The 25,650-nt window shown below is 41.8% G+C and overlaps 1 protein-coding gene and 1 long non-coding RNA gene across 6 annotated transcripts in view; one reads left to right on the top strand and one right to left on the bottom strand.

Annotated features, from left to right (window-relative positions):
- rb1 (retinoblastoma 1) overlaps positions 1–25,650 on the bottom strand; it is a 207,374-nt gene that overhangs the window by 178,077 nt on the left and 3,647 nt on the right. For 3 of the 5 annotated variants that reach the window (XM_067992576.1, XM_067992577.1, XM_067992573.1), the window contains exons 2-7: positions 20,449–20,575; positions 8,531–8,634; positions 6,870–7,004; positions 4,720–4,758; positions 4,565–4,629; positions 1,664–1,774 (exon numbers count right to left, since the gene is read on the bottom strand). In XM_067992576.1, the coding sequence (XP_067848677.1) occupies positions 1,664–1,774; positions 4,565–4,629; positions 4,720–4,758; positions 6,870–7,004; positions 8,531–8,634; positions 20,449–20,575 (581 nt within the window). Of the gene's footprint in view, positions 1–1,663; positions 1,775–4,564; positions 4,630–4,719; positions 4,759–6,869; positions 7,005–8,530; positions 8,635–19,932; positions 20,047–20,448; positions 20,576–25,650 lie in introns of those variants that run through there. The other 2 variants (XM_067992575.1, XM_067992574.1) reach the window with 2 other exon arrangements.
- LOC137327118 (uncharacterized) overlaps positions 9,230–25,650 on the top strand; it is a 44,862-nt gene continuing 28,441 nt past the window's right edge. The window contains exon 1 of the long non-coding RNA XR_010964356.1: positions 9,230–9,389. This is a non-coding gene — a long non-coding RNA (uncharacterized lncRNA). The remainder of the gene's footprint in view (positions 9,390–25,650) is intronic.

Here is a 25,650-nt window from a genome sequence, read left to right as displayed (position 1 = left end):
CGCACCCCAATACGCCAACATTTTCATGCACAAGTTCGAGCAGGACTTCTTCACTGCACAGGACCTCCAACCAACGCTATACACCAGATACATAGACGACATTTTCTTCCTATGGACCCATGGCGAAGAATCACTGAAGAGACTACACAATAACATCAACAAGTTCCATCCCACCATCAAGCTCACCATGGACTACTCCTCAGAATCCGTTTCTTTCTTGGACACACAAATCTCCATCAAAGACGGGCACCTCAGCACCTCACTCTACCGCAAGCCCACGGACAACCTCACGATGCTCCACTTTTCCAGCTCCCACCCTAACCACGTCAAAGAGGCCATCCCCTATGGACAGGCCTTGCGAATACACAGGATCTGCTCAGACGAGGAGGAACGCGATGGACACCCTCGTAAGAACGGGATATGACGCTCGACTCGTCGATCGACAGTTCCGACGGGCCACAACGAAAAATCGCATAGACCTCCTCAGAAGACTATCACGGGACGCAACCAACAGAGTACCCTTCGTTGTCCAGTACTTCCCCGGAGCGGAGAAACTACGCCATATTCTCCGCAGCCTTCAACAGGTCATCGATGACGACGAACACCTCGCTATGGCCATCCCCACACCTCCACTACTCGCCTTCAAACAGCCACCCAACCTCAAACAGACCATCGTTCGCAGCAAATTACCCAGCTTTCAGGAGAACAGCGTCCACGACACCACACAACCCTGCCACGGCAACCTCTGCAAGACATGCCAGATCATCGACACAGATACCACCATCACACGAGAGGACACCACCCACCAGGTACATGGTTCATACTACTGTGACTCGGCCAACGTTGTCTACCTCATACGTTGCAGGAAAGGATGCCCCGGAGCATGATACATTGGCGAGACCATGCAGACACTGCGACAACGGATGAACGGACACCGCGCAACAATCGCCAGACAGGAGGGTTCCCTCCCAGTCGGGGAACACTTCAGCAGTCAAGGACATTCAGCCACTGATCTTCGGGTAAGCGTTCTCCAAGGCGGCCTTCGAGACACACGACAACGCAAAATCGTCGAGCAGAAATTGATAGCCAAGTTCCGCACCCATGAGGACGGCCTCAACCGGGATCTTGGGTTCATGTCATGCTACACGTAACCCCACCAGCGAAAAAAAGGTATCTGTTCTTAACACAACGGGTCATTCTCTGTCTTTTTCTTCCTTTCGGATGTTTTTCTCTCTCTCTCTCTCTCTCTCTGTCTGTCTTTTGTTCTGGCCGTTTGTGTATTTGGTGGTCCTGTTGGTAACATCTCTCTGTCTGAACACTTTGATTGCCTTGACAATGGGCAGTTGGAAAGATTATCTGTAATCACCAGGTATTGTTCTCTGACTATAAATGCGGCAACCTTCCTTGGAATCCGAATCCCACACTCACCTGATGAAGGAGAAAGCCTCCGAAAGCTTGTGATTTTCAAATAAAACAATTGGACTATAACCTGGTGTTGTAGGATTCCTTACATTTGTCAACCCCAGTCCATCACCGGCATCTCCACAACATAATAAACAAGCAGTTGTCATAGTTCACAGTCAAATTTAAACTCTCTGGATGCTAATGAAGGCAGTATTTTTAAAAAAGCAATTGAATTCCATTGTTATCTTTGAAAACCTACTGTACGGTTCCTTAATTGTTGCAGAGGGTGAGATCTTGATAAAGTATTCCAAGACACAAAGCAACAACTGGAAATAGAGCACAAGGTCATCTTCCATCTGCAGCACCTTTCCTGTAACCAGAGTGTAAATAATACCAAAGGCAAAAAATTAAAATGTGCTTTATACCATTTCATTACATTTAAAATATGTGAACATGCATAAGGCTAAAATAACAATATAACTTTTGTTTGCAAAACCACTTAAAAAGGTTTTTTGATTTCTAGATACCCACAGACCAAAATTAGATTCAATGCATCTTCCTATACAAACTTAAAACACATCCCAAGTGGTTTTTAAAAAAAAAAATCACACAGATGGCAAGTACCTTTTATCTTCAAGTAAAAAGATATCTGAACAGTTTCTAGAAATATTGAAATAGCATCTAAGTTTGGATAATTGTTTAGGGATCTTTATCAAAAAGAAAACTTGGAGACCATAAACATGTTCTAATTTACCTAATCTCTATAGGTATTTTGATTGTGGCTATGCTTTACACTGATAATTCAAAGACTCATCCAGCAGTCATCACCTCCCTTAATCAATTCACATTTATTTGAATAGCTAATAATTCTGGGAAGGATGTCACCACTGTATGTTACAACCATAGCAAAACTTCCCACTGAACTTTGAAGTTTTACAGTACATCTACAGAACACAAATTGGTTGCAATAACTTCATCTTCCAAATGAACTGAACCAAGGAGATGCAACAATACCCTCTGGTGGCAGAAAATAGCATTTCAAACTGAATTTCTCCTCAACGCTAAAGGAAATTGTTTCAAGTACTGGGCAAATGAACATTCTGGAATAATCTATTAGAATATGGGTGTCTAAACTGTTTGTTTTGGTGAGCCACATAGTTGCATATTGAACACAGCCTGTGATGGCATATAAACTACAAAACAAAATGCTCAATTCATGGAATATTTCAGTACATAAAATTTAAAATTTTTGGAAAACATATTTCAAAACCCCAACACGAGCTTTTTATGCTACTTAATACACTCAATCTTTTCCTCATCCCCTTACTAGAAAAATTTGCTAGTAATTCATATTAATTGACTTCTCATTTACATATCAGTTTGGCTGAGTTGGTGGCACTCTCGCCTTGAAGTCAGATGGTTGTGGGTTGTGTTCTACACCTGGAATGGAGCGCAAAATCTATGCTGACAGTCCAGTGCAATATTGAGGGAGTGCTACACTGTCAGAAGTGTCTATGCTAAACCAAGATCTTGTCTGCCTATTCATGTGGAAGCTGATGATCTATCCCATGGCACTGCTCTAACAGCAGGGAGTTGTTCTGCTCAACATTCTTCCTTCCAATACCACCAAACAAACAAAAAACAGGTTAACTGGTCATTTACCTCATGCTGTTTGAGGGACCCAGAATAGCTCCCACTTTTGCCTTCAAAAGTAATTCATTGTGTGAAGTGCTTTCAGACTCCAACATAAAGCAGTGGATAGATCATGTTTATATCAACATAGATAAATGATGGTGTCAATAAGCTATTCTTTGTAAACTAGTAGCGACATTCCCATTTTACTAACCCATTTTCAAATATTGTATCTGCCCACATTTATTAACAAACTGTTTTATTTGGTAGAATATACTTGTTTTCTGTTCAATTAAATTGAAACAATTAATTTTACTGATACAATGCAGCTTTCAATACGCTAACATTAAGTCTGGTGTTTCAGTCCAAGGAAAAAAACAAGTCTGTCTCATCTCTTTATCTTGACTTTTAGTGTTGTTTCAGTTCTAATCTTCAACATAAATTTAGTCTCTTTCCCCCAGAATGTAATTTTTACTTTCCATATTTATTATTTTCAAAAAATGTTTCAAAAATTTTGCTTTAAAAAATGCTAATTGTTTTGCTTTTTGCACTACTTACAAGGCCACAAGGAATGTTGAAAATAGTTAATTGGGTCTTGAATGACAAGACAGGATTCATCTGTTTCAATTTATAACATTTGTTCCAAAAATTGTGGACTACTGACTACTGTTTTAGTCTCATCTCTGTATCTCCAATTTTACTCTTATTCTGGTTCAGAAATTCTCCATGAAAATACAAGGACCATTTTCCTCTTTATTTTGGTCCAAAACCCATGAAAACCTTCAGCAGTAGCCAGCACACTTGAATAAAAATATTTTCATGTGTGATACTTTTATCACCTTTGAAGTGAAAATTTTAAGTATTTTGGTACAGAATCTTACAAAATCTACTGCAATGTTGAACCACTCTATTTGCCTGCATCTTTCCGGTAGTGATTTCTATCATACATCTCATCCACTTTATTGGAACTGATATTTCACTTTTTCGTACATCCTAGCTCAATAATGATTAAAAGGCAGATTCACATTTATACTACTACAAGTCTTTTCCATACTAAAATTGATGTCTTGATCTGATCTACTGCTTCTTCCCCATTTCATTTCTGATGTCTGGTGCACATATTTCATAATTCAATGGGTTTGTTGTTTTAAATTTCACGAATCTGGTGGTTTGAAAAGGTCTGTCATGTAGATTTGGCAATTATACATCTTCTGTTTTTTGTCACCCTCAGGAAATTGGCATTACTAGTACTTAGAGAGGGTGGTCACTCTGTCTAATAGACAGGGCAAGGACTGATGGACCAGATGGTCTCTCCTCACTTTTTCTTATGAGGGAGCGGGACTGAAAAAGATCTAACACTGAAAACTGTACAAAATTCCAACACGCAAATCCAGGGCGATAAATAATAAGTCACTGGAGAGAGAATCGCTAGGGTTTCTTGGGAATAGTTTGGACACCTCAGAATTAAAATATAAAGTCAGTTCTCAATATATACACCTTTTAAAAGAACCTGTTTATTTTAACAGACCTGTTGCCAGTAGAAATGTGATCCAACAGATTTTCATCACTGGTTTATTCATTTCTGATGACACCCTGGTTGACAAATTAAATAAAGTCAAACATGATGACATTATTCTAAAAGTTTTCAAGAAAAACAACTTGACTTACTAATCGAAAACTTACTGGTTACTTGGTGCCTCCTCAAATATCTTTTCACATAGCCTGTAAATTTAAAAAAGCCAACTCTTAATAAGCTTTCAAATAGTTCCAGTCGCACCTTCCGAAACACACTTTTTTTCACTTTTTGAACCTTTTCTCACCTTTGTAAAATACTATGGGATGCTAAAGGTGCTATAAAAATGAAAGTTGTGATTCAAATGTAATACCTGCAGCAGGATCTTCTCTGTATTTATAATACAAAACAGATGAAACAGTCAGAAATAAGTTGAAAACGATCAACTACTCCATATTTTCTTTTTGTTGCAGTAATACTAATGCAAGCCTCAGAGGTGTAAAAGCTCCAGATAAAGTGTTCTTACATAAAAGGGTTGAATTGATCATTTCTATTACACGTTTGGACTGAAATTTTACAGATGGTTTAAAAAAAAGGCTCCTAACTGAAATCACAAAAAAGTCAGAGTGATGGCAGTGGGCAAAACAATGATTGCTCAACAGTTCAAATTTGTGTGATGTCAAATGACAAATAAATGCTTCAGTGCACTTTAAAACGGTTAAAAACATTGAAATAAAATTTGATGTAATCCAAAGTTACATCATCAATAATGACTGAAATACGCTGGGTTAGGAAATGGCTCCAATCCTGCATCCAAAAAGTTGTAGTCAGCGGTTATGGAACAGCCTGGAGGCAGGTTACTTGAGGTGTCCCCAGGGATCGGTGTTAGGCCCACTACAGTTCGCTGTTTTAATTAATGACCTAGATAGTAGTTTTGGGAGTATGATCAGTAAGTTTGCAGATCATACTAAAATTTGGGCAAGGGTTAAGTAGAGGAGTACAATCTTCTGCAAAAAGATTTAGATGCACTAGAGGGGGGAACAGGCCAAACAATGGCAAATGGCATTTAACCTAGATAAATTCAGTGTTATTGGGTAGGACCAACAAAGAACATTATCGTCATTTATAGGAAAGTGAACTGAAAGCGGTTGAGAGAAAAGGATCCAGGTGTTATTGTGCACAGATCACTGAAGATTCACAACCAATGTAGAGAAGCCGTAGCCAAAGCAAACAGGTTATCGGGTTGTATTAATAGAACCAGTCAATACAAGACAAAGGAGACCGCATCTGGAGTTCTGCGCCCAGTTTTGGTCTGCTCGCATGGTGGGTGATATAGTGGCCTTGGAAAAGGTTCATAGGAGAGCTACAAGAATGATTCCTAGCTTAAGGGGCTAGGTCTAATTACTTTAGAGCAGTGTAGGCCTAGAGGTGACCTGAAAGAGGTATATAAAATAATGAAAGGGCTAGATTGTGTGCCTATTGATAGATTATTTCAGTTTGACAGATTGGGGAGGACCAGGGGACAGGAGTTTAAAAAGTAGGAATAGGCCAGATGTGAGGTGGTTTTTCTTTTCCCAGAGAGCAATGAGCCACCGAATGCATTGCCAACTTGTGCAGTGTGTGCTATCTCTCTGCCTGCCTTCAAGAGGGAGCTGGACTGGTTCTTGGCTGGGGCAGAGATCGCTTCATATAGAAGGTAAGTGGATTTACAGATAACGTATGCATGGCCCATGTGATTTTCAGGGCTGGTTTTGATCACCTGAGGGGGTCGGACAGAAATTTTCCAGAGCTTTCTTCCCCCCCTTATTGGCCCTGGGCTTTTCCTGTTTTTTTGCATCTCTCAGGATATTATATGGCTGCAGGAGGGTAGGAAGTGCCTAGTCACGATGCTCCAGGCATCGTGAATGTGGAGTAGGCTTGATGGACCAGCTGGTCTTTTCTTGCATGTCATTTACGTATGTTCGTGAATGTCTGAGCTATACTTGATTTCTTTGTAATGCACAAGGCTGCCCTATTCGTTCCATTTATGTAAAACTCCCAACAAAGGCATTTATTATTGCAAATTCTTTAGCTACACAATACATTTTCCTAATGATTGTCCCATTTAATGCCTAACACGCTGAATATTCACTGTCGCCCAACTCCACCTAATGACTTAAAATTCAATTTCGTCACAATACCTTCCTGTAAAATATTTTTAATGGCACTATATTAAAAACAAACTATTAAAGCTATTGTTTTATTTCCTCACAGTAAATGGATGCACATCTTATTGCAAGCTTAGTGGCTAACAGGCGACAAATATACTTTAAAAAGTTACCTCTCAAATTTGTCACAGAGAGCAGAGAAAACAAAGTGCTTCTTTTGCAGTTTCAACACCACTGAATTTACTTTAGTGCTAATGGTGTCCAAGTTCACATCCATTTTCTTCAGCAACTGTAAAAACTCAGTCACACTTTAGGAAGGAGAGAAAAAAAAATTCATCACATATCACTTCTACCCATGCCATCCACACTGTGCCTTTATCACTCATTTTGAAATAGTCTACTTCTGTTAATTCAAAGTTGCTTTTTTTGCACTAAAAAATTTGAATTATCCAGTAACTTTGAATTAACAAGAGTAGATTTCATTCACATTTATGTCTCTTGTGGAATCCACAAATGTACAACAGTGCACACAAAAGCAAATTACTTCTTTGTTTTTCTGATCTTTGACTAGCCTGTTACAGCAGTTATGTTCTTTAAATGATTAAAACGATTACTGAAATAAAGTGTGCATCAAAATACTACTCAGGCCTCATCTGGGTCAAGATCAAGTCCACTCATTTAAAAATGATCAAATCAACGCGCACACATCAGGATGTAAGAGTATCACTTTCCCTACTACCTCACTTCTCAATGAGTGTTCTCCACCTGCAGAGGACAAGTTTCAGATATGAATAAGCAGGCTTGAAGATGTTCTTAGGCCAGATTAAGACGTTGACACTTCAGACCAGTAGGTTACAGCTGTAGATGTTGTTAGAGGCGAAAGCACTGCCAAATTATTTAGATTTACCATCAACCTGGTGTGACAGATTTCTCAGTATCACATTTATTCATTCTCTTCTTTCTTTGAATTAACAAACCATCATTCTTGTCTTCTTTCCTTCACACACCCTTCCTTTCTAAACATTATTTTCCTCTTCTTTATGAACCCCTTTCAGTCCATTACCAAATTTCCCACACAAGAGGGTGGCAGCCAACCTGAGCCCAGGACTTGAGAAAGCCACTAGAAGGTTCATGAGGAGGACACGTTCATGAATGTTTTGGCATTTTAGGGATGGATCTGGCCTTTACTCTAGTAAATCAGACTGACAAATGGGAACAACACAAGCATACATCCCCATTTCACCAAATGTGAGGGACCTTAATGGAACATTAATTCACAATGGTCATCGAGTTCAACCTCTATGTCCAGCTTTGCATGTTCTTTTTTTAAACTTAGCTTCCGTACCAGCTGCAATTTTGTTTGTCAATTGGGTCTGTGTTTTATTGTCTTTTCTTATTCATTCTTTTTATAATTTCATTAGATTTTCATAACTTGTTACAAGGCCTTTTTACAGCTGTTAATTCAATCTCATAGGCTACATTCTGAAGCTCAACAACCTCAATTGATTAAGCTACAGCTCTAGTTACTACATCTTAACCTAATATTCCAATATGGATTCCTGAACATACAGTTAACACGAAAATATGGCTACTCTGCTTACGTGTTTGTGTGTCCGGGGTGAATTCAATGAAACAAGACTGGACATCAACATTTAACCAACAAAGTAATTAATTCTTAAACAAAAAAAGTTCAAGTTGGGGGTGTTAATGATTTGTTTAGCCTGGTTGGAAAAACTCCTAAACCTCAGAGAAAGAAAAACTGCCCTTTAGATCAAAGCTTCAGTAATTGAATGACAGTTTTCGATGGCAATGAAATGAGAATACATAAACCTACTTCAGATCCAAGGTTTTCTGCAACTCTGTCAAAGTGAAGGAGACTTCATTCAAGTCTACAGCTGCAATGAAGATGCAGATACCCCAATACTTTCTTATGGCATCCTGGAAGAAAAGAGCATCAATCTTAAGATTTAACTTAATTAAAATATTAAAAGTGAATATATATCTGAACATAAATGGAAACATAGCACTTTAATGAATAAGTAAATGATAATAAAAGCAAATGAAAAGTGCCAATCAGGCTTCAGATTGATCGTGACTCGAGTAAGTCTCACACCAAAAGGTGCTGGGGGAAGAGCAATAATTCTTTTAAATCACATATCTGTTTACTTCATTTTACCCTTTTTATTACTGAGAAAACAAAGTGCCACAGTGCAAGACACTACAAATGTTGAAAAGGTTAAATAAGGACAGCGTTAAAAAAAACAAAGTAATGATTAGGTGATAGTAGGAAGAAGGAAAGACTAAGGAAGGTAAATTGTTTTATAGTTTTGAGGTCCTGTAAAAGAATAGGACATTTGTACAATGCTTTCAACACAGTGTGGATCCAGGGAGTAGAAAGAGAATATAGAACAGCATATCGACAGCTAAGAAGGAACAAGAGGGCAGTTCAGAAGATTATTAACTACAGTATAGCAGAAAATATAAAAACAATAAACGTGGTGACAGAGACAGGCTGATAAAGGGGGGTAGGTTATGAAGCTAGTGACAAAAGAGTGTTTGGACAGAAGAGCAAACCAAGCTTCTTAGAAGCAGCTTTAGAAACAGAGGATATTTGGGAGTTCTTTTGATTTCTGAGGAGAGGAACCAAAAATGTTGATAAATGAAGTAGGACTAAGGGAGGAGCCCTCAAAGAGGTAAGAGGTTTATTATTTCTTCTTGTAGATTGCAAAGTTAGTCTTTGAAGAATTTAAAGAAACACGATTTTCAATTTCTTTGCAGTCAACCGCCCTGTCGCAGGCATGCCCGCAGTCAGTCAACCGCCCTGTCGCAGGCATGCCTGCAGTCAGTCAACCGCCCTGTCGCAGGCATGCCTGCAGTCAGTCAACCGCCCTGTCGCAGGCATGCCCGCAGTCAGTCAACCGCCCTGTCGCAGGCATGCCCGCAGTCAGTCAACCGCCCTGTCGCAGGCATGCCTGCCCACGATAGTACCAGCAGGAGTGACCACCACAGCCCTTGAAGACAAAGTCTCATCTGCACAGTGAGGACACCCTTCATTGTAGAGTGTGGCACTACCACCATGCTAAGTGGGACAGACTGAGAACAGACCTGACAGCCTAAAATTGGGCATCTATGAAGCACTGTGGGTCATCAGCAGCAGCAGAATTGTATACCACCACAATCTGCAACCTCCTGGCCTGACACATCCTTCAATCCCTCACCATTAAGCTAGGAGTCAACCCTGATTCAATACAGAGGGCAAAATTGCATTCCAGGGGCAGATTACCATACAATGAAGAACCAATAGGTGAAACTACAATGCAGGGCTACCTGCAAGTTAAACACCTGTAGCAATAGATAAAGCTAAGCAACCCCATAACAATAGATCAGAACAAAACTCTCTAGCCCTAACAGTTCCAGTCAAGAATAATGATGGACAATCAGGCAACTAAAGGAAGGAAATGGCTTCATAAAATTACCATCAAACTATGGCTGGGGCAGAAATCACTCTTTCAAAAGGTAGGTAACGTAATGCATAGAATTCTGGGCCAGAGTGATCTCTTGGACTAGTTTCGATCCCCAAAGGGGTCAGAGAAGAATTTCCCAGAATTTTTTCCCCCAAATTGGCCAGGATTTTGATCTGATTTTTCGCCTCTCCCAGGAGATCACATGAAATGGGGTGGGGAGTGCATATACTGTGATACACAAGATATCACTATTGTGGGACAGGCTGGATGGACCAGAGGATTTTTTCCTGTAAGTCATTGATCGTATTCGTATGGCACAGCCTAGCACAAGTGCAAGAGACAAGGCTGAAGTGTTCGCAAGCACCTTCAGCCAAAACTGCCAAGTGGACAATCCCACCAGCCTCCTCCCAAGTTCCTATCATCATAGATGCCAATGTACAGCCAATTTGGTTTATTTAAAAGAAAAATTGTGAACCAATAGCACACCCTCAAATAGCTGGCTCCAATGAGCTCCAGGTTCAGGAACAGGCACACACCTTGGCCCAACTATCTTCAGCTGCTTTATCAATGATCTTTCCCTCATCACAAGGTGAGGAGTAGGGCTGTTCACTGATGATTCTACAGTGTTCAGCTCCATTTACAACTCCTCCAATGTTGAAGCAGCCAATGCTAGCCTGCAGCAAGGCCTGGACAAGATCATGGTTTGGGCTGAAAACTGGCAGGCAACACATAACTGCCAGGCAATAACTATCTTCAACAAGAAATGGCCCAACCACCTTCTCCAATCTTTGACTGCACCACCATTGCAAGTCCCCACCATCAACATCCTGGGAGTCACCACTGACCAGAAGCTTAACTGGACCAGCCATATCAACAATGTGGTTCTTTGCAATGAGTGGCTCACATCCTGACCCCTCAAAGCCTCTTCACCAATTACATGGCTCAAATCAGGTGTACGGGAACATTCACCTGGATTGGTGCAGCTGCAACAGCATATTTGACACTGTCCAAATCAGAGCAGTCTGCTTGGTCAGCACCCCTGTAATATCCACCCCCTCCATCACCGATGCAATCTGGCTACAATATGTAGTATCTGCAGGAAACACTGCAGCAACTCACCAAGATCACGTCGATAGCATCTCCCTCCCTACAACCTCTACAACCAAGAAGGACACGGGCATCAAGATCATAGGAATTGTATGTTACCTTGCAAGTCACATCCCATCCTGACTTGATGTGGAGATGCCAGTGATGGACTGGGGTTTACAATTGTAAACAATTTTACAACACCAAGTTATAGTCCAACAATTTTATTTGAAATTCACAAGCTTTCGGAGGCTTCCTCCTTCCTCAGGTGAATGTGGAAATTAAATTCTCGAACCCTTCGCATTTATAAATCACAGAACAATACCTGGTGATTACAGATAGTCTTTCCAACTGCCCGTTGCCAAGGCAATCACAGTGTGCAGACAGAGAGGTGTTACCTACAAGGCCACCGAATATACAAACAACCAAAAAAAGAGGCAGAAACATAGAAACATCCGGAAGGAAGAGAAAGACAGCAAATGACCCGTTATATTAAAAACAGATAACATATGTTCGCTGGTGAGGTTACGTGTAGCGTGACATGAACGTTCATGTCACGCTACACGTAACCCCACCAGCGAACAAATGTTATCTGTTTTTAATATAACGGGTCATTTGCTGTCTTTCTCTTCCTTCCGGATGTTTCTGCCTCTCTCTCTCTCTCTCTCTCTTTCTTTCTTTTTTTTTTGGTTGTTTGTATATTCGGTGGCCTTGTAGGTAACACCTCTCTGTCTGCACACTGTGATTGCCTTGGCAACGGGAAGTTGGAAAGACTATCTGTAATCACCAGGTATTGTTCTGTGATTTATAAATGCGAAGGGTTCGAGGATTTCATTTCCACATTCACCTGAGGAAGGAGGGAGCCTCCAAAAGCTTGTGAATTTCAAATAAAATTGTTGGACTATAACTTGGTGTTGTAAAATTGTTTACAATCCTGACTTGGACATAGATCACAATTGTTTTGTTGTTGGAGTCAAAATCTTGGAATTCTAACACCATAGGAGCACTCAGCAAAAAGGCTGCAGCAGTTCAAGAAGATCTATCATCACCTTCTAAGGGCATCTAAGGATGGGTAATATATTCAGCGTTGATAGTGTCACCCAGATCCAGTGAAGAGAATGAAAAAAAATGTGTTTCAATCACAAATTAAATTAGAATGCAAAGTGTTGCTCTGCTGAAGTTGAAATTCAAGTTGGAGCGTGCCAAAGGATTTTGATGGTTTAAATCAGTGAGTTGTGAAAACTTGTGGCTATCTTTATCCTGCCAAGAGTCAAATGCCCTTCTTCCCAGAGCTGCACCAAATGCATGATGTTATGACAGTTCCCTGAGGATACACAAACACCAGCCAACACCTCTTCATACCCATGAGATAGGCCAGACCTGGGGATGTATTGGATAAAGGAGCAAAACTTCGCCCACATAGGGCAGGCAAGAGATGACCTTGATCCGTCACTACCCAGCAGTGACATGGTAGGGCATTGGACTGTATGACTATTACATGAATTTATGCCACACAGCAGTAGCAGTAGTTAAGGAACGCACGTTCTCTTGTATTTTTATGCAGCCGCAACTTTTTAATTTCCTACTCTGGGCTTCTTACCCTTACTGACTAATGTGGTGAATATCAATTCTTATAAAGCAGTTATTAAATGTAGCTCAGCAAAAAAAATATCATTCAAGTGGAACCAACCAACAGATTGGCTGATAATTATCTGGAATAGATATTATTGACTCTCCCCACCCCCCACTTACAGCAGGAAAGTTTAACAACAGCTGATTCTTTACATTTAAAAGATAAGGTGATAGTTCAGGAGGGAAGGATTTAAAAAAAACACCAGCCCTGATTAATGGGACGAAAGTCTCTAACTGTTTGCTGTAAGAATCCTACATGAAATGAACTTCTGCAGTCTCAATCCAGCCCGTAGTGAAGATGGGCTCACAGCACAAAACTGTTCTTAAACTGACACCAATGGTGATCTGAAAGCGCGCACAGGGCTGTTGGGGTGCAAAGTGGAAAAATGCATCACAATGGGTTGCTTTTTGGAGCTTGGAGCGGAGGCACAATTATGGAGCAGAAGAGAGAGAGCACTTTACTTTGCATCTCCCCATTCAATGGTGACCCAAGAGTACTTTCTAGCCATACGTCCCAGACACACCCTCCATTCCTCTCGCCAATTCTGGATTCTCCTTCCTCTCCTGCCCCCTTTACTTCATCACTGGAGGCTGAACCTTCAGCAATTACTCCCCTGCCCCCAAGAATTCTCTTCCAAAGTCACTTTGACTTACTACCACTCTCTTTGCCTTCAAAACTTCTCAATTGTGCCTTCTGTCTCCCTCTGTCAAACTCCTTGACTTCTGCTCAGTGTCCAAATCTCCCTTTTCTCAACCACTCAGGTGTTCCTTTATGTGTGGAATACTGAATAAATGTACATGATCTTTTTTGCAGCTAACAATGAGTGTTCCATTCCCCAACACTAAGATTCCTCACCTTCATAAGCACAAAAGTCACAGATTTAATAAAACAAAATACCTCTCAAGAATGGAATTATTATATTCAATGGGTTTGGATACTATACACATCAAAAAGTGCTGCAACACCTTCTAGAGACATTACAACACACATTCCATACTGGTATATCAGATTACCACATTAGGCATGTCAGTAAATTATACTTAGAGATACTCAGTCAGAGCTTGGACTTTCCATAACTGTACAAGTGCTAATTATTAATTACAGCAAAAAAATCTCTCTCAATCCAGTTAAAATAGTTGGTCATAAACATCAAATGGAAAACAATGGTTAAAAAGGAACAGTTCAGCAACTGAAATTGATTCCTTGAAATTTTTCCCTCAAACACCAAAATTTTCCCCATCTTCAGTCCGCCTGGCCTATGCAAGTGGGAGGGCAGAGAATAGTGTGCTGATGGACTGCCGCCAATGCAGACAACCACCAAGTGGGTGTTAAGAAGGTGAAGTTCCTCTCCAATTTTTTCTTATGTCTAAATGCACAATTACAGAGGCCTGTCTTTCCCTATTCAGGATGGGCCAAATTGGAAACTTGGACCTGTATCCATTACAGTACTAGTTGGTGAACTTTAACACTGTACGTTAGAAAAACACAGAATTTTTTGTCTTTTCCTACAGCGGTTACTCCTGTTCTATATTATTTCTGCATCATTCTGTCTTCCATACTTTTCTTACTGTAGTGCCTATGTGTGTAATTGGTTCAGATTCTCCCACCACGTGCCTTTTCTTTCTCTCTCTCATGGGACCGGTTCTGGGGGAGGTGGGACGGACGGGTTGCACCTTAACAGGGCCGGGACCAATATCCTTGCGGGGAAGTTTGCTAGTGCTGTCGGGGAGGGTTTAAACTAGCTTGGCAGGGGGATGGGAACCAGAGTGTGGATTCAGAGGGGATAAAGTCGGCGCTGGAAATGGAAGGCAGAAAATTAGTGAGTGAGTCTGGAAGGCAGAGGGAATGAAGGTTAGAAAATAAACAAGAGGAGCTTGGCAGTCCTTAAAAGTATTTACCTCAATGCAAGGTGCATAGGAAATAAGGCGAATGAGCTGAGGGCACAGATAGACACGTGGCAGTGTGATATCTTAACTATTACAGAAACATGGCTTAAACAGGGGCAGGACTAGCAGCTCAACGTCCCTGGTTTCAGGGTTTTCAGACGCGATAGAGGGGGATAAAAAAGGAGGGGGGTGGCAATTTTGGTTAAAGAAACAATTACAGTTGTGAGGAGGGATGATATTTTAGAAGGAGCATCATATGAGGCCTTATGGGTTGAGCTAAAGAACAAAAAAGGGGCAGTCACACTACAGAGAGTGTACTATAGGCCCTCAAACAGTCAGAGGGAGGTAGAGGAGCAAATATGTAGGCAAATTTCTGAGAAGTGCAAAAACAATAGGGCAGTAATAGTAGGGTATTTCAACTACCCTAATATTAACTGGGATACAGTGTGAATGGTATTAAGGGCGCAAAATTCTTAAATTGCATACAGGAGAATTTTTTTAGCCAGTATATAGCAAACCCAACGAGAGGGGGGCAGTTCTGGATTTAGTTCTAGGAAATGAAGAGGGGCAGGCGGAAGAAGTAGCAGTGGGAGAGCATTTTGGTGGTAGTGATCATAATACAGTTAGTTTTAGCATAGTTATGGAAAAGGACAAAGACAGATCTGGAGTTAAAGTTTTCAATTGGGGAAAGGCCAATTTTACTACGCTGAGAAGTGATTTAGCAGATGAAAACTGGAAACAGCTACTTGAAGGTAAAACAGTGTCAGAGCAGTGGGAGACATTCAAAGGGGTGATTCAAGGGGTTCAGGGTAAATATGTTCCCACAAAGAAAAAGGGAAGGGCTGCCAAATCTAGAGCCCCCTGGATGTCAAGAAGCATTCAGGGTAAAATAAGGCAGAAAAAGAAATCCTATGATAAACACTGGGAACTCAATTCTACTGAAAGCTTAGAGGAGTGTACAAAGTGCAGGGGTGAAGTTAAAAAGGAAATTAGGAAAGCAAAGAAAGGGCATGAAAAAATATTAGCAGGTAAAATCAAAGAAAACCCAAAGATGTTTTATAAATACATTAGGAGCAAGAAGATAACTAAGGAAAGAGTAGGGCCTATTAGAGACCAAAAGGTAAACTATGCGTGGAGGCGGAAGATGTGGATATGGTTCTTAATGAATACTTTGTATCTGTCTTCACAAAGGAGAGGGATGATACAGGGATTGAAGTTAAGGAGGAGGGGTGTGAAATATTTGATGGGATAAACATAGTGAGAGAGGAAGTATTAAGGGGATTAGCATCTTTGAAAGTGAAAGGGCCGGACGAAATGTATCCCAGGCTGTTAAAAGAAGCCAGGGGGGAAATAATGGAGGCTTTAACAATCATTTTCCAAACTTCACTGGATGCAGGCATAGAGCTGGAGGACTGGAAGACTGCTAACGTTGTACCATTGTTTAAAAAGGGAGTGGATAGACAGAGTAATTACAGGCCAGTCAGCCTAACCTCAGTGGTGGGCAAATTATTGGAATCAATTGTGAGGGACAGGATAAACTGTCACTTAGAAAAGCACGGACTAATCAAGGACAGTCAGCACGAATTTGTTAAGGGGGGGTTGTGTCTGACTAACTTGACTGAATTTTTCGAGGAGGTGACAAGGAGGTTCTATGAGGGTAGCGCAATTGATGTAGTCTACATGGATTTTACCAAGGCTTTTAACAAGGTCCCACATGGCAGATTGGTCAAAAAAGTAAAGGCCCATGGAATCCAAAGGAATGTGGCAAATTGGATCCAAAATTGGTTCAGTGGCAGGAAGCAAAGGGTAATGGTTGACGGGTGTTTTTGCAACTAGAAGGCTGTTTCCAGTGGGGTGCTGCAGGGCTCAGTACTAGGTCCTTTGCTTTTTGTGGTATACATTAACAATTTGGACTTAAACGTAGGAAGCATGATTAAGAAATTTGCGGATGACACGAAGAAAGGCCATGTGGTTGATCGTGAGGAGGAAAGCTGCAAACTTCAGGAAGAAATCAATGGACTGGTCAAATGGGCAGAAAAGTGGCAAATGGAGTTCAATCCAGAGAAGTGTGAGATAATGCATTGGGGAGAGCAAACAAGGCAAGGGAATACACAATAAATAGGAGGATACTGAGAGGTGTTGAGGAAGTGAGGGACCTTGGAGTGCATGTCCACAGATCCCTGAAGCTGGCAGGACAGGTAGATAAGGAGATTAAGAAGGCATATGGAATGCTTTCCTTTATTAGCCGAGGCATAGAATATAAAAGCAGGGATGTTATGCTAGAACTATATAAAACACTAGTTAGGCCACAGCTTGAGTACTGCACACAGTTCTGGTCACCACATTACAGGAAGGATGTAATTGCATTAGAGAGGGTGCAGAGGAGATTTACGAGGATGTTGCCAGGACTGGAGAATTTTAGCTATGATGATAGATCAGATAGGCTGGGGTTGTTTTCCTTGGAACAGAGGAGGCTGAGGGGTGATTTGATTGAGGTGTACAAAATTATGAGGGGCTTAGATAGAGTGGACAGGAAGCACCTATTTCCCTTAGCGGAGGGGTCAATAACCAGAGGGCATAGATTTAAAGTGATTGGTAGAAGGATGAGAGTGGAAATGAGGAAAACATTTTCACCCAGAGGGTGGTGGGAGTCTGAAACTCATCTCTGAAAGGGTGGTAGAGGCAGAAACTCTCAACTCATTTTAAAAATACCTGGATGTGCACCTGAAGAGCCGTGACCTGCAGGGCTATGGGCCAAATGCGGGAAAGTGGGATTAGGCTGGGTGGCTCTATTCTCAGCTGGCAAGGACATGATGGGCCGAATGGCCTCCTTCTGTGCCGTAAATTTTCTATGATTCTATGATATCTCAAACTAGCTCAGGAAAAGGATGAGAGATATCTGGGGATGACTATGTCATATGACTGCAAAACAGCAATTAACAAAATATATATAGGATGCTAAGCTACACAGCCAAATCAGTTGGCTGCAAGTCTGAGGCCGCCATGCTAAAAACGGACAGTGCTCTGATCAGACCATTAAAAGGAACACACCTGCACCTTACTCAGCCATAGCTCAGTGGTAGCACTCTCGCCTCTGAATCAAAAGGTTGTGGGTTCAAGTCCCACTCCAGAGACTTGAGCACAAAATCTAGGCTGGCACTCCAGTGCAGTACTGAGAGAGTGCTGCACTGTCGGAGGTGCCGTCTTTCAGATGAGACATTAAACCGAAGCGCCATCTGCTCTTTCAGGTGGATATAAAAGATCCCACTGCACTATTTCAAAGGGAGCAGGGGAGTTCTCCCCAGTGTCCTGGCCAATATTTATGCCTCAACCAACATCACCAAAACAGATTTTGGGATGTCCTGAGGTCATGAAAGGCACAAATGCAAATCTTTCTTTCTTCAACAATACATTGTGCACTATATGGGGCACTGCCCTTGTAAATCTGACTTACTGCGAGTAATGTCATGGGAGATCCACTAGTATAATATAATGAGCTTGAGTCTAGCAGGCATCCAACAGACCTCACTATATTAGTTGATTGAAAATGATATTTCAACCATAAAACACTGACAGATCATTGGAACAGGTCAATGGAGCATACCAATCAACAAAACAAGAACAAAAAGTAGGAAATCACTTTTGTCAAGGTATGGAAACATTCATCACTGTATAATCGCCATAAGCTTCAAAAACAGCAATGAGAACATGTTTGTATAGCAAGGGTTATACATGGGTCCCCTATGCCAACTTGATTATAAAAGGCATATAATTTTGGAATAGACTGCCTTGGTTTACCCAAAAGTTATGCTAAGCTGTTATAAAACAATGGTTAGGCCTCAGCTGGAGCATTGTGTTCAATTCTGGGCACCACACTTTAGGAAGGATGTCAAGGCCTTAGAGAGGGTGCAGAAGAGATTTACTAGAATGGTACCAGGGATGAGGGACTTCAGTTACGCGGAGAGACTAGAGAAGTTGGGGTTGTTCACCTTGGAGCAGAGAAGGTTAAAAGGAGATTTAATAGAGGTGTTCAAAAATCATGAACGGTTTTGATAAGAGTAAATAAGGAGAAACTGTTTCCAGTGGCAGAAGGGTCAGTAACCAGAGGACATAGATTTAAGGTGATTGGCAAAAGCACCAAATGCAACATGAGGAAACATTTTTTTTAAAAAAGGCAGCAAGTTGTAATGATCTGGAATGCACTGCCTGAAAGGGTGGTGGCAGCAGATTCAATAATAACTTTCAAAAGGGAATTGGATAAATACTTGAAGGGAAAAAATTTGCAGGGCTCTGGGGAAAGAACAGGGGAGCGGGACTAATTGGATAGCTCTTTGAAAGAGCCGGCACAGGCATGATGGGCCAAATGGCCTCCTTCTGTGCTGTAACATACAATGATAATAACAGGCTAGTGTGCTCCAAACATTACGTGATTAGACTGCAACATCATAACTTGCATTTATAGGATGCCTTTAACATAGAAAATGTACTAAGGAGTTGCACAAAGGAGAAATGGATGCTGAACAGTGATGGGAGCATTAGAAGTGATCAAAAGATTAGTCAAACACACAGGTTTTAAGAAGGCTTTTAAAGGTGGGGAGAAGAGGAAGTGAGTCAGAGGGGTTTAAAGAAAGAGCTTACATTAATATAGCACTTTTCACGACGACAGTCACAAAACGCTTTGTAGCCAATGAAGAACTTTTGAAGTGTAGTCTCTGTTGTAATGTAAGAAAATCTCGGGAGGAAGTGTTGGATAGTGAGGCCAAGTCGGCGACCACTTATGGTACAACAGAGGGAGGGTGGGATGTAAGAATATAGATATGTTTTTACATTATTTTGATACAGAATGAAGACAGAACAGCTTATGTAGCAATTATGGTTAAACCACACGAGTAAATCAAAGTTAGTTTGACCTGTGCGCTGGCAGATCTTATCTTTTGATCACAATGACACCCCAGGACAAAAGCTATAGGATGAAACCTTAGACAATGGCAGTATTGTCCAGGATATTAACCAGGACAGGAAGCCTCTATCATTGCATGTTTGATAACCTAAGGGTAATAAAATATCCAACAAAGTTAACCTCAGCAAGAATTAGACAATGAATGCTTTTTTTTTTAAAAGGTATAAAAAGAGATATGAAGCAAACTTCAGTAGAGACTTTAGCTACCTTCAAGGCGAGGTACCGTGAACAGGCCTGGATTGGCATCGCTCACGATTCCCGGGAAGTTCTTTACACGTACTTTTCTAGACGTAGGACTGCGTGTACTGTTCTGTATGTAGTCTTAAGATGAATGTTTTGAAACAATAATTAATGTAGTTAATTGTCAGACATATTACTGTCTCTAGCTTTTTGAATCTGTTATTAAAAAGGATAAGGATTATCCTAACAGGAAATGCACAGATCAGAGTTAGAGGAAAGAAGGGCATGGGATGGGACACAAGACTGGAGTTAAGATGGGCAGAGGCCATGGATTTAAAAAACAAATTTTTACCAGTTAATTAGAAGTGGAGCTTTACCTTCAATAAAAGATCAAAGTTTTCACTATTACCAAAATGTAGGTAACACATACATTAACACACACACACTACTTAAACTGCAGCCAATTAGAGATTAGATGCAGATATTCATAAATCTGTAACGTCAGAGTCCAAAATGAGATGTCAAACAAATTAAAATACTTACTAATACAATGCTGTCCTCCAAAAGTGCTGACACTGACTCCCAAATCCTCCAAGCCCTCTCGTTCACATTCTCTTCTAACTTAAGGCTTTGACACAGCAAGACAAAGTCTGCATCTTGGTGGTCATGTCTGAAAATATCAGAATACATATGATAAAGAGGTCAATTCACATTTCACAAATGACTCGTCTGATTATCTGTGGTACTCAGCTATCAGTAACAATTTATTTTTAGGAATTAAGAGTTACAGAGTTCGATTCTCCAGTGCAAGAGATAGTGCGTTGATGCAATCAATCCAGAACAATGGATACTTTTTTATTGTAGTGTTCTTCATATATTAAATTCACAGTATACAGAGTACAGGATATTGCATACACAATGCAGCATATTCTGGTATGGAGTGATCTTTTCTGAATTGCTTGGGTTGCAGACAACCAATTCCACAGTGGCAGTGATGTTAGTTATGTACTGCTGTTTGTCCCCTGTCGGTACCAGCTGGACTTTGGTTATGTAGTCACAGTTTTGGAATTACCCTGATGTGGTAAAGAGAGAGAGAGGCGGGCATGCTCCAGGTCCTTGGTGTGTAAAAGTCACGTGAGGATTGACTGTCGGGGTACAGAGCAGCTGTTGACAATGGACTAGGAATGGGACCAGATTTTGAAAAATCCCTTCTAGTTTAGTCAAGATGTACATGACTTTCTTGCACTGAGGTTATTATCCACTGGGTCTTGATTCGGGGAAAGGATGCCCACGTCTCAGTGAGAAGCACCAATTGGTTGCAGTGAGGAAAACCCGACATCACTTTTTGCAAATAGAGCTGGATCTTTATGACTCTGACCAGGAAATGTGAAGGACTGCGCCTTCCCCACCGCATCTACCATGACTTTGGGCACTAACTGAAAATGTGAATGGTGCTATGTCAGCCAAGAGATCAACTTACACGTAAATATTTTACAAACTGAGCTGACTCCCAAATTTGAGGTTCCTGCCTCTGATTGCTGTCACTGCCCTCTTTGCAGACAAGATATTTCTCCATATGAAAAATGAAATTAACTTTAAAATGATAACAAAAAGTCAATCCGAGACAGACTCTCGAGCTTCCTAGATGATGGATAAATTATGACACTGGCAGAATCCAAGACCCTGCTGGTCTCTGGACAAAATATATATATATTTCTTTTATTTTAAATGGGGCTGGGGGCAAATTCTGCACCATTATCTATTTTCTTTAACTGGTCAATCTCCCGCAACACTGCACAAGCGGAGTCAAGACCAGGGGGTATTTTTCAGGAGGAGGAGGAAGAGGAGGAAGGATAAAGCAGGGAGGGGTGAGAGAGGGAAGTGCAAAGAGGAAGGAGAAGTTGAGAAACTTACAAACAGGGGTAGGCCATTCAGCCCCTCGAGCCCGTTGCACCATTCATTTAGATTATGGCTAATCTGTACCTCTACTCCATTTGAAGGAGGATTAAGGGGGGGAAGTCATAAAGGAAGAGAAGGATTAGGTGGCAAGGGAGTTTGCCTTAGCTGGGATGGGAGCGCAGTGGCAGATGATTTTTGCCTCAGCTGGGGGTTTGGGGGCACACTGGACATTTTTTGCCAGGGGGGTAGCATGGAATACATTTCTACTTCAACAGGGGAGAGGGCCGCGCAGTCACAACGCCAGACGGACTGGGCCGCGCAGTCACAACGCCAGACGGACTGGGCCGCGCAGTCACAACGCCAGACGGACTGGGCCGCGCAGTCACAACGCCAGACGGACTGGGCCGCGCAGTCACAACGCCAGACGGACTGGGCCGCGCAGTCACAACGCCAGACGGACTGGGCCGCGCAGTCACAACGCCAGACGGACTGGGCCGCGCAGTCACAACGCCAGACGGACTGGGCCGCGCAGTCACAACGCCAGACGGACTGGGCCGCGCAGTCACAACGCCAGACGGACTGGGCCGCGCAGTCACAACGCCAGACGGACTGGGCCGCGCAGTCACAACGCCAGACGGACTGGGCCGCGCAGTCACAACGCCAGACGGACTGGGCCGCGCAGTCACAACGCCAGACGGACTGGGCCGCGCAGTCACAATGCCAGACATTGTCGAGCCATACATTGTCATTGCTTGGGGTCTCCAAGGAATTTAGGCAGTTGGGGAATCATGTCTGATTCTACATTTTGTGGGATGAAGCAGACTATTTCTGCATCCACACTGGACTGCTCACAAATGCTGAGGGACTAGAGAGACTGTCAGAACGCTTCTGAGCAAGTGTAAATGTTCAAAGATTGCTGTGATTTATCACCTCTGCTAACAAATTAATTAAATCAGACAGCTTTCTTTCTTGCAACCAAACTTCATGTAAGTCATTTGCAATACCTGGCAGCATGAAATACCACTTTCAAAACATTTAAGATTCAGACTTAAGCGAGATATGATACACAAATTTAAATCAGAAATCAGCATCTGTGGAGAGAACAGAAAAGTTAACGCTTTATAATGTTTTCTTAAACTGGATCATCCAGGAGGCTGCATTCAGCAAATCCAGCAGGTTTACATCGAGATTGCTGGTGGCTGCATGAGACACCACCAAAAAAAAATTGGTTATTCATCTCCTTGCTGCTGTTGGGATCTTGCTGTACGCAGAACAGCTGCCAAAGGACTCTGATCCAGTTGAATGGCTTAAAATGCATATGAAGAGTGCAGGGTAGTCAACAGCTGTGCAAACACTCTGCCAATTCAACTGCAAGTTATATCATAAGTATATAACAGAAGCACTTCACCTGTCTCTAGTAAGCAGTCGCTGCATAATGTACTTTAATGTCAGGGAGTGCCACAATTTATTTTGAATTTTTTTGACTATGGTAAGGATTGGGGAATGAGTTATTTTGAGATGACTGTGCTTAAAGTGTGCCCACAAAGCGTTAAAATCTATTGTACAGCTAGAGCTGGAAGCAGGTGCATTCAGACCAGATCAACCAAGCCAAATATGCTTCCTGTTTTTTCATAACGACCAGCGACAACAGGTAATTCATTATCTCATTTCAAAATCCTATCAGGCAACAACAAAACTTCCATTTATATAGCGCCTTTAACGTCGTAAAAAGTCTCAAGTCGCTTCGCAAGAGCGTTATCAAACAAAATTTGACACCGAGCCACATAGAGATGTTAGGACAAATGATCAAAAGCTTGGTCAAAGAGGTAAGTTTTAAGGGGCGTTCACACACATTCACGCCCGAGGTTGGGTCGGACAAACGTCATGCATACTTATTATGAGATTGTCTGCTCCGTAACACTGTCTGCCTTTGCCCCTATCACAGTCACCTGTCACTGAGCTCATTCATGCCTTTGTCACCTCCAGACTCGACTGACTATTCCAATACTCTCATAGTTGTCCTTCCATCCTTCACCCTCCGTAAACTTCAGCTCACACAAATCTCTGCTGCCCGTAACTTAACCCGCGCCAGGTCCCACTCACACATCCATGTGCTCACCTACTTTGGCTCCTGGTCTTCCAACACCTCAATTTTTTTTAAAATCTGATCCTCATGTGTAAATCTCTTCATGGTCTCATCCCAGCCTCCTTCAGCCCTATATCTCCCCCCACATCCCCCATAAATTCTGTTCCCGATTCCAGCCTGTTATGCATCCCCAGCTATTATCATTAATGGCCGAGCCTTCAGCCACCTAAATTCCAAGGCCTTCCGTCCACCTCATTTAGAACCTTCCTTAAAACCCACCTCTTTGACCAAGCTCATGACCTCCTAATATCTCCTTTGCACCTCTGAAGCAATCTGGAACATATTTATACTTAAGGGCGGTATATAAATTCAGGTTGTTGCCGAGAATGCCTTCTGGGGACTGGGGCGGGTGGGGCAAACTGGTTTAATTGGTAGGCCCGTCAGCCAGCCAATCAACAAAGAAGTTGGAAGGACAGCCCATCCCCCACTTTGTGCAAACACAGAAATTAAAATGACAAAGGGACCAAAGTTGAAGGTTCGTTGTAACAAAGACACAGACCTTGGCAGGATACAACCAGTTGATTTTTTACAGTTTGAGAGGCTGACTAGAAAAAGGAAAATTCTAAAAAGTGTCCAGCCCGCCAATCGGGATTGTGTAGCATGGTTTTGTATGTTACGGGAAGTGGTAATGAAAAAAAAAATGTGGAAAAATTAGCCTATCCAATCACTTATTCCATGCTACGTCTCACTAAAGTATTGTGTGGTCCACTTATTAAAGATTGGAGAAGCGCACGTGCGAGAGAGATCCGATCACAAGGAGGTACTATTGTTACACCTCAGGTTACGCTAATATATAAGTAGGCATTGGGTAGTATAGGCTCACTCTTGAATGTAAGGTGCAGGGACCAATTACAAGAGTGAACCCAAGAGAATAATTAAGGCAGACTCAAAATCTGTAACATGGTCATATTGTCACATGTAAAATAAATAGTTCCTTCGATATTTGATTTAATCAAGCATGATAGTTTCCCTTTCAAGGTTGTCCATCTGCAAAACTTGGTGGTGCCTGTAATTGTCCAATTACTTTCTCATTCTAAACATGTCAAAAAGAAGAACTCCCCAACAAATGCCTGTTAGGTATATTCCCATGAAGGATGACACCATTGAATCAAAGATATTGCTGCTATAGAGATTAGACTATTGGTGTTGTTGGCTACTTTACAGAAGGAATAGCAGTAAACACTTTAATGGATTCTGTATGGTTTGTATAGCAATATTGTTTTATCTGTATAGTATTGCCTAGTACTCAACAACAACTTATATAGCGCTTTTAAATGTAATAAAACATCCCCAGGAGCTTCACAGGAGGGTAATCAGACAAAAATTGAAACCAAGCCAAAGGAGGAAATATTAGGACAGGTTACTAAAAGCTTGGTCAACAAGGTAGATTTTAAGGAGGGTCTCAAAGGAGAGATAGATGGAGAACTGGAAGGATTTAGGGAGGGTATTCCAGAACGTAGGGTCTAGATGACTGAAGGCACAGCCGCCAACGGTTGGGCGAAGGAAGTGGGAGATGCACAAGAGACCAGAGTTGGAGGAACGCAGAATTCTCGGAGGGCCGCAGGGCTGCTGAAGGTAACAGAGATCAGGAGGTCATGAAGGGATTTAAACACGTGAATGAGAATTTTAAATGTGAGGGGTTGCTGGACCGGGAGCCAATGTAGGTCAGCGAGCACAGAGGTGATGGGTGACTGGGACTT

The sequence above is a fragment of the Heptranchias perlo genome, chromosome 11, assembly GCF_035084215.1.
Source record: "Heptranchias perlo isolate sHepPer1 chromosome 11, sHepPer1.hap1, whole genome shotgun sequence".
Taxonomy (NCBI): domain Eukaryota; kingdom Metazoa; phylum Chordata; class Chondrichthyes; order Hexanchiformes; family Hexanchidae; genus Heptranchias; species Heptranchias perlo.
The sequence above is the reverse complement of the archived record's forward strand: the minus strand, read 5'-3'. Positions and strand labels throughout refer to the sequence as shown.